General features: G+C 34.8%; 1 protein-coding gene across 1 annotated transcript; it reads left to right on the plus strand.

Moving 5' to 3' along the window:
* Positions 1–719: 719 nt before the first annotated feature.
* On the plus strand, positions 720–2,370 carry cabp5a (calcium binding protein 5a; the record flags this gene model as incomplete). Its single annotated transcript, XM_079261116.1, has 6 exons — positions 720–767; positions 1,317–1,347; positions 1,476–1,619; positions 1,816–1,925; positions 2,046–2,193; positions 2,342–2,370. 6 exons carry the CDS (start codon positions 720–722, stop codon positions 2,368–2,370), a joined length of 510 nt encoding a protein of 169 aa, XP_079117242.1.
* Positions 2,371–11,438: the final 9,068 nt, after the last annotated feature.

The raw sequence follows: 11,438 nt of genomic DNA on the forward strand, positions 1-11,438 counted from the left end.
TGTAAGTTTATGTTTCTATACATACAGAGATAAATTCATTGTAAACAAGTTTCGCCTATAACTTGTTACCTGATAGTAAATGACTTTGTTCTCTTTCAGGTGGGATCAGATGGCAGTATTATTTACAGTGATGTCACCACTCAGCTGGAAACCAGGGCATCATTTCCTGAGCTCATACATGATCCTACTGTCTCCCAGTCATACCACTGACTCCTCCCCTCCTAGCGTGCAATAGTAGATGCAGCCACACCCCACTTCATCCAACCTCTGAGCATCCTGACACGCAGGGCAGACCAGGGCTCTGCACACTGACAGGCAAAGCTGTCTTGGCTGAAGAAGGACAGGTCTGATTCTAAGAGGAAGCGCAAAAAAGAGGAGAGCAAAGAGCTGACTGCACAGCAGGGGTCGGCCGCAGAGTGTCAGCCGGAGGGTTCATGTGCGAAACGCTTGGCTGATGAGCAGAAATCACCTGAGAACGGTGAGTGCAAACAATAACTTAATGACACTTATCCAAACTTTGCATTTAGATGCTGAAAATAGTTTAAACCTATTGAGAATATTCAAATACACTTGAAAGTTTTAAGAATGAACTTTTTAAAGATTTGACACAAAGTGATTTTAATATTAATTCTGACACCAGTCTGGCTGTGTGTCAGGCATCATCCAGTTGTTTTTGTTTTTTTTTTATCACACACCATTCTATATTTGCACTTACAGAAATGAGTTTCGGTGCAGCGTGCATTTTCCTGCGAGGGGGAAAAAATATTGTAAGTACATTGAGCAGTTATGGATTTTTTCTTCTTCTTTTATTTTTATTTCTTTTTTAGTTTTCCTTGAATTTTTGTGAACACATGTGAAAAGCTGATTGGATGATGACGAGGGATGATCTGTTTGCTTTTTGCAATTTGCATGCTGGTGATGACTGGTTGACAGAAAGCTGATAACTAACATATAAATCCGTGCCACTGGAATAATCGCACCTTTGATTGTTATCTTATATTTTATTTTAGTTCTGATGTAGTATTTGTACAGAAGTTTTTGTGCATTTTTATATTTGTTACAGCTGTGTTTAGTTATATATATATAACTATATATATATATATATATATATATATATAACTATATATATAACTATATATATATATATATATATATATATATATATATATATATATATATATATATATATATATATATATATATATATGTATATGTATGTGTGTGTGCTTTTTATTTGTTTGTTCTATTTTGTTGGTTTTTTTAAAAAAAAAAAAAAAGTCTGTATTTTACTTAGCAGTTTCTTTTTGCTTTTACAGTCAAGAGAACTGGCTGACGATGAGATTGACGGTGAGTCAAATTCTTACCAGCCGCACATTTACTTTCCCTGCCATTTCCATCTCAGCATTACTCTGACCTGCGTATTTCATGACCTGCATGTTGTTTGCTTATATTTTTTGTTATGTGTGCCTCTGCAGAACTGCGTGATGCATTTAATGAGTTTGACAAAGACAAGGATGGGCTGATCAGCTGTAAGGACCTGGGGAACCTGATGAGAACGATGGGTTACATGCCCACTGAGATGGAGCTGATTGAGCTCAGCCAAAATATCAATATGAACCGTAAGTCCTCACTGAATCAAACTCATACAGCAGAACTTGTGGAATTTCTCAGTCATTTGCTAAATTTGAACATTAAGGTGACTATATATTCGAAATTTGATTATTTGATTTGGTTAGAAACTACATAAAAAAACAACAACAAAAAAATCTGTTATTTAAGAATGACGTCATCCCTCCATTTTTTTCCCCTCTATAGTTGGTGGCAGAGTTGACTTTGAAGACTTTGTGGAGCTAATGGCCCCAAAGCTCCTTGCAGAGACAGCTGGGATGATTGGCGTAAAGGAGCTCAAAGATGCTTTTAAAGAGGTGAGAGTGAAACAGAAAGGAACAACCATCTGGTTCATAAGCAGATTTTACCCAATTCACTACCCACAGTGGTGCAGTGAAGATCTTTCTATTTGCTCAATCTCTTCTTTCTTTGGTTAGTTTGACATGGATGGAGATGGAGAGATTACAACAGAGGAGCTGCGGGCAGCCATGAATAAGCTGATGGGGGAACATATGAGTCGCAGAGAAATCGATGCCATAGTGAAAGAAGCGGACGACAATGGAGATGGCACTGTAGACTTTGAGGGTACATTTTATCTTTCATTTTTGGTGACATTAGATCCACAGTGTTTCAGTAGCCCAGCATATTGTATAAATGTTATCAGGGTCACATGAACATGATAGTTTTTCTCACTTGACTGTAAACTAATCAACTTTTCCACCTTCCTTTGTAGAGTTCGTCCAAATGATGTCTCGCCAATGATGATTGAGGCCGATGCCAGTCAAGAAAGTTTATTTGCACCTTTAAAATCATATATTACTATTAGTACTGTCTTCCTCTGATTCTCTTGGATCGATTAATTTTAAGCAGTAAAAAGTTACGTGTATGAAATACTGTAAAGAAAAGAACACCAAGCAGTTGTCAAAGAGGATTTCATTGCTATGCAAAGATTTAGAGACATTTTTATAAATGCAAGAACTCAAAGACTCCATAAATATCTGGAAATATATTGTTTTGTGGATATATTGTATATAATGTAGGTCATTCTGAATTGGTTTGCTGAATTGGATTTTTTTGAAAATAAATATTACTTGTGAAACAATTGTATTCCTAGCAGTGTTGCATCATTCTCATTACCTCATCTAAAAAAGGGAAAATAATACATTTAATTTAGCTTTGAATATACCTTTAGCACATTTAAGAATGATTAGTTAAGCAGTATTGAATTAAAGTTATGTAATGCTACAATAATAGCAAAGAAGTAACACAACAGATTAAAAAGGTAAAACAAACACTCACACACACAAAAAAACAAAACAACAAATAAAACATGATGCCAAATGCTGGCCTTGTATAAAAACAGTTGTGTATTGATCTGTGCTCGGAAAAAACAATCATTATTATTAATCACAGTTGGCTTTTGCATCCACAGATGTAAGATAAAACTCTGTTTGGCAAATGAATATAAAGAAAAAGAAAGTTAATTTACTTATCTTCAGTTTGAACTTTTTTAGGCTCAAGCAGACTAAAGTGAAAATTTGTCCTGTGGTCTGATTGATCAGAATGTGTAATTTGTCTTGGGACACATGGATAAATGCTGCATTACTCTGCTGGGACTGAAAGAGGAGAGAGACTTTTCAGCTAGTTATAGTGCAATTAAAAGCTGGGATCTGTAACAATACGAGTACAAACTAATTCATATTGCACAGAAAACGTGTTTATAACTAAAGGCACCTTTAGTGGTCACATATTCACACAGACTGCAGCTCAGAACAGTCAGTTTAACAAAATTGGAAAATTAAGCATAAGTATAAAAGAAGGAAACTTCATATTGTTGAGTGTCTGAAATCTTTTTTTGAAGCAAAAACAGAAAAACATTTAACATTAAAAACAATAGCAATTTTTAAAAATGCAAATAAGGATGTGAAATATTTCCTGGTGTAACGTTGCTATGTTGCATGTGCTGTTAATATGTAATGTTAATTTACTTCTATTTATGCATTTATTATTTATTTATTTATTTTTTTTAGAATTGAACAAATTAAATCCTGTTCACAGAAATACGCATTTTAAATTTTAAACTTTAAGTGCTCAAGAAGAACAGGTTCCCAGTGTTTCCCTGTCTTTGTGTGTATTATTTTACATAAATTTAAGTTAGGACACATGTATTTTTTAATGTTTTGTTTTGTGAGGCGAACTTTGCCTTGTGAAAGTAGATGGCTGTCGCAGCACTTACACATTTTCCTCACCATATGATGGAGAGGAAATGCTTTCCTCTTGTAATGTGACAAGCAAACATATGTATTATGAATTGACGCACTGATCTATGGATTTCATGTCCCAAAGCAGGGATTTGTAAACCAAAAACAGTAATTCTGATCTTCTGTCAGTAAAAATGTTGAGGATTGAATGAACTCTCTGGCCTTCTTTTGGAAAGACACAGGAAAAAAGAGATTTTATGACAGAATATGGACAGCTGATAAATAAATAAATTCAGCTTATAAAAAAAAACCCCAAAAAAACCCAATAAAAATATATATTACCATTATGCTTTTCTCACATAAATTACTATTTGGAAAAAAAGAATGAACTACTTCCGCTGATACACCAAATCTTCACATCTGAACTCAATCTGGGTACAGAAGTTTCTCGTGATTTATTTTCAAACTCTGTGTCAAATGGATCCAAATGCATCACAGTGGAGATTAAATGCCTGGGTGGAATTTGGAAAGTGGACAGGAACACAGTGTGGGGACACAATGTGCACTTACAATGAGGACACAGCAGTGAGACAGATGTTCCTGCTTTACAAACCACACACGTCTTCAGTCAGACAGATGAGGTGCAAGGGTTCATAGTGCCAATTAACAAAAGTGAATCATTTGAAAAACTTAAAATATATCTTTGAAGGTTGAATCTGAAGGAGGACACCTATGATAGTATGCCTAATGGAAAACATATGTCACATCTTTTTCTCCTTTTTTGAGTGGTAAGCACCTCCTGTGTGTTGATGAGGCGCCATAGATACAATGACAGAGACTGCATACTCCTTATTCTCCCCTTTCTCTTATTGGCTCACTGATTTAAGGGTAATGCAAGTGAGTATCTGATGAGTGGGCTTTTTCTTTTCCTTTTTGTTATTCTAAGGCATGTAGTGCTTATGAGGCCACAAGAAGAATCAGATGATGTAATGGCTGCTGCCCTGCCTTTACTCTTATCCTCCCCTGATCCCCCTAACATCTAGCATCGACCTTTATTGCAGTAATCTCCAATAATCTCTCTTTTGGTCACTCTCTGACTCAATCCCGAGGAAGCCATTCAGTCCAGAAGCTTGCTGTCATGCCAGGACTGCAGTTTTAACCCTTTGCAATCATCATTCAGACAGATTTAATTTGTTTATATAGCCAAACTGCTGGTAATCTTTCTGAGAAGAGCAGAGAGCACTCCGTATCTGCTAGACCACCTGCCCTGTGGGAGTTAATACAGCTCATCAGAGTAGTCTAGTCTTTTCCTCGTTTCTTTAATCTCTAGGTTTGTTTCATAACATTACATATTAACTGTATTGTGTAATAGGAACAGCTATATAAAGGTTTCTGATTAAGTTCACCTTATAAGGCTGATCACCAAAGTCTTTGTACATGTGGTTTTTGAATAAATTTTAATCCATTTATTATTTGAGTGTAATTTCTCCAGTCCAAAACTTGAACATAAAAAGAATAAATGATTTTTATTCCACCCCCAGCAAAACACGGCCAAAACACGCAGAGGTAAATATCTCTACACTAATAAGCCCTCCAGAGCACTCAGGTCTTCAGATAGTGACTTTTTTTTTTTTTATCAATCCTGAAAGCCAGAACCAGCATGGTGAGGAGCTTGTTATCATTATCATTTTAGTCCGTGGAACAACAATCTATCTGTCTATCTATCTATCTATCTATACTTTATAAGAAGTTGATCTTTTTATATACCTTGTTACTTATTTTATTGTCCTAATTTATTTATTGTAGCAATGTTTATGTAAATATGATTTTCTTATTTTTCTTTTTTCAGTCTTTCCTTACTGCAAAGTGCTGAGATTGAGATGCTTCCCCACTCCTGGTAGTTTCCCCACTACCACAGTTTTATTGATTGTTGTCATGTTTTTTGCCATCCTGATTTCCTGGCGCTCATCATTGGTTACTCGATCCACCTGCTGGCTTCCTAATTGCCTCTGCTTTCTCATTCAGTTCACCTGGTTTCCTTTTCTCTCACTGCCTACTTAAGCTCCCTCCAATCCCTCCTTCTCTGCCAGATAATAATCAGACCTATGTCTAGTTTTGTTCCAGCGGTCTACGGCTTGATCCTCAGTTGCCGACCTTCTGCTTCATGCCCCTGGATTACCCTCCTTGCCTTGCCCTCGACGGATACCGCTACCTTTCGGATCTTCTGGTTACCGACCCTGCCTGTCTTTGGATCTCTGAGCCTTGTCTTTGCCTGGATGAGTATTTTGCCATCCTGTTTACCTCCCAGCTGTTGCCTGGTTTCTTCTGCAGACCATTCCCCCGGACTGATCTTCTGTTCATACTCCTCCACCAATAAACTGGTCATTTGTCCAGAACTCCCTGTGTGTGGCTGTATTACGGATCCTCAGGGTAACTCATTACAGATTGTGAAGTTTTTCTCAGTCGCTTTGGTGCATTCCTCACATCACTATTTACATTTGCACAACAGTTAGTTCAACCTCCACAACATTTAGTCATTTGTGCACATCATACTAGCAGTTTCTCATTCCTTCCAACAAATTGCAAATGTTTTTGGACATGCATCAACTGCTTTCATACAACTCTCTGCTGTTTTATAACATTATCATTTGCTAAGGTCATGTCAGTCAAAATTTACCATACTTGTGAATTCTGAGTAGTCATTCCATGTAAATCTAATAGTCCTCATTTCATTGCTTGAGTCATTACATACAAAAATGTTGAACTAGTTGCCAAAATCTGTCAAGCAAATTGTATAAATATTTTTTTTTTTTTTTTTTTTCCTGAAAATGTCTCCTAAATTGAACAATTTCTCTCAGGTGAACCTCAGCTTTCAGTGATGAGAAGAGGTGTGTGTGAAGCATTAGTTGCAATCAATGATAAGCCACTTCACTATTACTCAGAGCTGAATTCCATGAATCCCAATTTACAGACATATATGAACCAAGAGGGACTTAGTGTGTTCCGTTTCTACAATACTGTGACATGGAAGTGGAAGGACACCCTCGTGGAAGAGGGGTGAGGGTGCGGGAAGGAATGAGAAGAGAACAAAACAGGGGAAGCGGTAGAAGAGGCCAAGTACAAGGGCTACAACTGTGGATCATGTTGTCAATCACGGTCTCACAATGGCTGAGGCTGGTCGAAGGGTGCAGCCAAATGTTGGGAGAACCACTGTAAATTCAGTTATTCAAACATTTGGTTAGGAAATGAGATGATATTCGCTGTGATGTAGATGAAAATATGTAGCCAGTCAGAGAGGAACGTCTGGATTTGCATGAATGATTTACATTTCTATATATGTTTTATGTTCAGTTCCAATATATGTACTGCAATATTGTTTACATTTGTGCACAGATCTACCTAAAGAAAGTTTGTTTGTTGTAAATAAGATGTGATTTTTTCTTTTGCACAATGTTGTGAACAAATTAGAATTGCAAAGAGCAAATGCAGTAAAAATGTGAAACATACCTTTTCAGTGTCTTGAACTCGGTTAGCTCACCAAATACAGTAATGTCTATCTTTACTGTAGTTTTCAAATGGCCATGCAAATAGTATATAGTACATTTTCAGGTAGTGTCACAAAGATCTGACTTTTTTGCATTGGAAAACATTTACAGAGTAAACTGTTATAATGGAAACATGACAAAGCCATTTGATTATCTTCTTCATAAACAATGGTGTCAGGACTTTTCATTTTGATGCCACTGACACGTTCATTGACATGAATACTTGCTTTTGAGGAATGAACTATCTATTTTGAGCAAGTCACACTCTTTTGCAGATTATCAACTAGGTTTTGCAGTTTGTACTGATTGTTTTGAGAAATGCATTAACTGTTGAGCAAATGTATTTAGAGATGTGAAAAATGCACCAAAGCAACTGAGAACAACTGTAAATGTATATGTGTGTGTGTGTGTGCAGTGTGTGTAGAGCACTGTGCTGAAATAATTTGTTTGAGAAGCACTATATTAAAGAAAGCTTCGATTGATTGATTGACCTGTAGCCGACAAACAGAATTTAGTGTCAAAGCAGATCATAAAAATAGATTATAAGTCTCAGGGATTACATTTCCCCTGTACTCCTGTATTATACTCCATCCACAAATCAACAGTAAACTCCTTTTTTTCTATTTATATATGCTGTAGGTTTAGTGATGATTTTGTGGATAATTATAGAAGCACTTCATTCCCTAATCTCCTCTGATGCTGAGCAGGAGTAATCTTATAGTTTTGACACTTCAGAAAATGACTACAGTTTTAGTTCAGACTTGCATATCACATCGCATTGAAAACAATGTTACACAACTACACACAAAAAATAAATAAAATAACACTAAAATAATAAGGGATATGATGTAGAACAGGGACACGGCTTTTTCTGGTAACATGTCATATTTGGAGACATTTTATTCATAAGTTTGCCCCTGATTATAACTATACCCCTGCAAATCAAATATTTATTTTATTGTATTTTTACCTCACCACACTGAAACAGACCTGCATTTCATATTTAACTACAAATATCATCACAGTGTTGTTTTCCTTAACACAAGTAGAAATAGATGAGTAAAAGAAGACTGGTAGTCTCCCCAGAACAATGACATATTTTTTGTAATTAATCTTTCATTCTCTTAGCTAAATTTTTCAATAATAGATGTCCACTTTACAGTAAAATACAGTACTTTATTTTTTTTAAGCGGCAATATCAGACTCAAGTATAAAAAAGGCTCTCAAAATATTTGTATATGGGAATTTTTGCATTTTAGAAATACATTTATATATAATATCTGTGACAATCTAAATATCCTTAAATTTAATGTGTTGTATATTTAATCTCTTATTGTGTTGTATATCTGGTCTTCCTGAAGAAGAAGAAGAAGAAGAATAAGGAAAAGAAGAAGAAGAATGCAGAACAACGACTTATCTTTCTAGTGTGCGAGTTTGAGCAGGTGCAATTTATTCTAGTTAATAGACAAGTTTCCCAACTTCCTCTAAAGTTTCCTCAAGCAAAAATATTGTGTGTGTGTGTGTGTGTGTGTGTGTGTGTGTGTGTGTGTGTGTGTATGTGTATCTGTATTTTCCATCATCAAAAATACAGTTTTTGATGATGTAATGGACCGATGGCCTCCAAGGAAAATAATTACAAGCTGTGAACTTAAAAATGTTATTTTAAGATTAGGGCTAGTGGATATTGGGTGAGAAAGAAACAGATATCAGTAGAAGTATACTTGGTGCAACAAAAATCTTTCCTTAAATCCCACATAGATTTTTGGTTAACCTCCAGTGACCTTGTGGATAGAATAAAAGTTTTTATCATTTAACCAGCTATTTTAACGGATCATAAAGCAATATTTATTGAAATCAGACTGAATAATTGCAGCAATCAGAAAATTGTATCAGGATATTGGAAACTTAACATTACATTACTTAATGATTTGGATCTGAAATTAGAAATCAATGGAATTATAGATAGACTTTGGACAGAGGTCTGTGACTCTGGTGAATATGGGCGTAAGTAGAATATGGGCGTAATAATGAAGTATGAAAATTCAAAGAGTAGCCATTAGTAAATGGCAATTGTGAGCAAAGTAAAAGAGGGAAAATGAATTCAACATAAATATATTTTAGATCTGCAAACTAAAAATAATGGAAATCTTAACACTCAAGAGATGGAGCATTTAAAATACTGAAAAACCAACTGGACAATAAATATATAGAAAAAACCAAAGCGGCATTTATCTGATCGAGACACAAATGGATTGAGTAAGGAGACAAAATACTAAATACGTTTTTGGACTTGAAAAAATATACAGAGTATGCTGCAATAAATAGTTTATTTATAAATGGAGATGTTACTAATGATCAAAATGTAATCTCATAATGAACTTGAGGAATGTGTGGGACACCATAAAGAGAACAAGGCCCCCAGAAACAATGGCTTCTTCCCACATTAAAACATGGATTAATCACTTTAATTCCCAAACTAAACAAAAACAAATTACACTTTAAAAAAAATGGAGACCTATTACTCTTCTCAATAATGATTTTTGCTGTCATTTTTGCTAAGAGAGTCAAATTTGGCCTTAATGAGATAATGGATGAAGAACAATCTGGGTTCATGGAAAAAAGGCACATTATGCAATAAGATACAACCATTTTTAGATATGATACATTACAATTATCTCCTCCTAATGACAGTTTTATTCTCTTTATTGATTTTTATATAGCCTTTGATACCATTTAACATGAATTTATTTTAAAATGCATTTCCTTTGATAGTTTTGGGAATTACTTTTTCAGTGCAATTCAGAATTTATATAATGGTTGTTCCAGCTCTGTTAAATCAAAATTTGGCACTTCAACAAGAAATACTATCTTTCACGGAATTAGACAAAGATGTCCCGTCTCTCCATTTTTATTTCTATTAGTCGCTTAAACAATGGCTACACACATCAAAACGTGTCCTTTTTTTTTGGGTATAAATGCTGCAGACAGAGAGTTTAAAATCTGCCAACTGGCTGATGCTACTTCTATTTTTTCTAAAAGATTCAAATCAAATTGCAAATGCATTAAGCTGTATTAATACATTTAGTAATGTTTCAGGGTTAAAAATTAATTTTGATAAATCTGTGTTATTTCCACTTAAAAATAGTAGCTTAACCAGCTGTAAAGGAATACCCATAAAGGGAAAAGGTAACATATGTCAGAGTTGTGATCTGCAAATGAAAACGCAAATTTTACAAACTCAATTTTAGCCCAATAACTGAAAAAAAAAAAAAAAAAAATTAAATTCTTGGTTAATGAGGGATATATCTTTATAATATCTTAATATCTAAAACAGAAGGCATTTCCAGGACTATGGCCATGCCAGCTGGCATGCCCAAAAATATTAAGAAATGAGATAAAATACATCATGACTACATTTGGAGGAAAATATCCCACTATTTAAGGAAAGAAATAATCAAAGGTTGTAGAGATCAAGGTGGTTTATAGGCCTTACACTTTGACACACTTAATAAATCATTTAAAATAAAATGGATTGTAGAGTGTTTAAAAAAAAAACCCAAACAGCATCCGGATGCTTTTCCAACATATCTATTCAAAAATCTTGGTGGCATCAATTTTCTTTTAAAATGTAATTCCTCTGTGGAAAAAATACCTATAAAATTAGCTGATTTTCACAAACAGGCCCTGTTATCCTGGTTACTTATTTTCAACCATAACTTTACTCCATGCAGCTATTATATTTACAATTATAAAGACATTCCCCACAAAAACAAATCACTTTTCCATTGTTCATGGTATGACAAGGGCATTCTGTCAGTAGGGCTAGTGGTAAAATAAAATGGTGCTCCTTACTTATTCAGAATTCCAAGAAGAATACAATTTTACTGTTACCCCTAAAGAATATGCAGTAGTTTTCGATGTCATGCAGGTTCTCTTCAGGTTTTGAAAGATACTCACATTACAAGAAATACCTGTGACATGAAAACAATATTTATCAAGGGTTTTGACATTACAAGCAAACAGTGTAACAACAAACAGATCAGACAAAAAATAACCTGCTCATTTCCACCTGTTTCTACATTTT

Source organism: Telmatherina bonti (assembly GCF_933228915.1).
Source record: "Telmatherina bonti genome assembly, chromosome: 21".
NCBI classification, from domain to species: Eukaryota; Metazoa; Chordata; class Actinopteri; order Atheriniformes; family Telmatherinidae; genus Telmatherina; species Telmatherina bonti.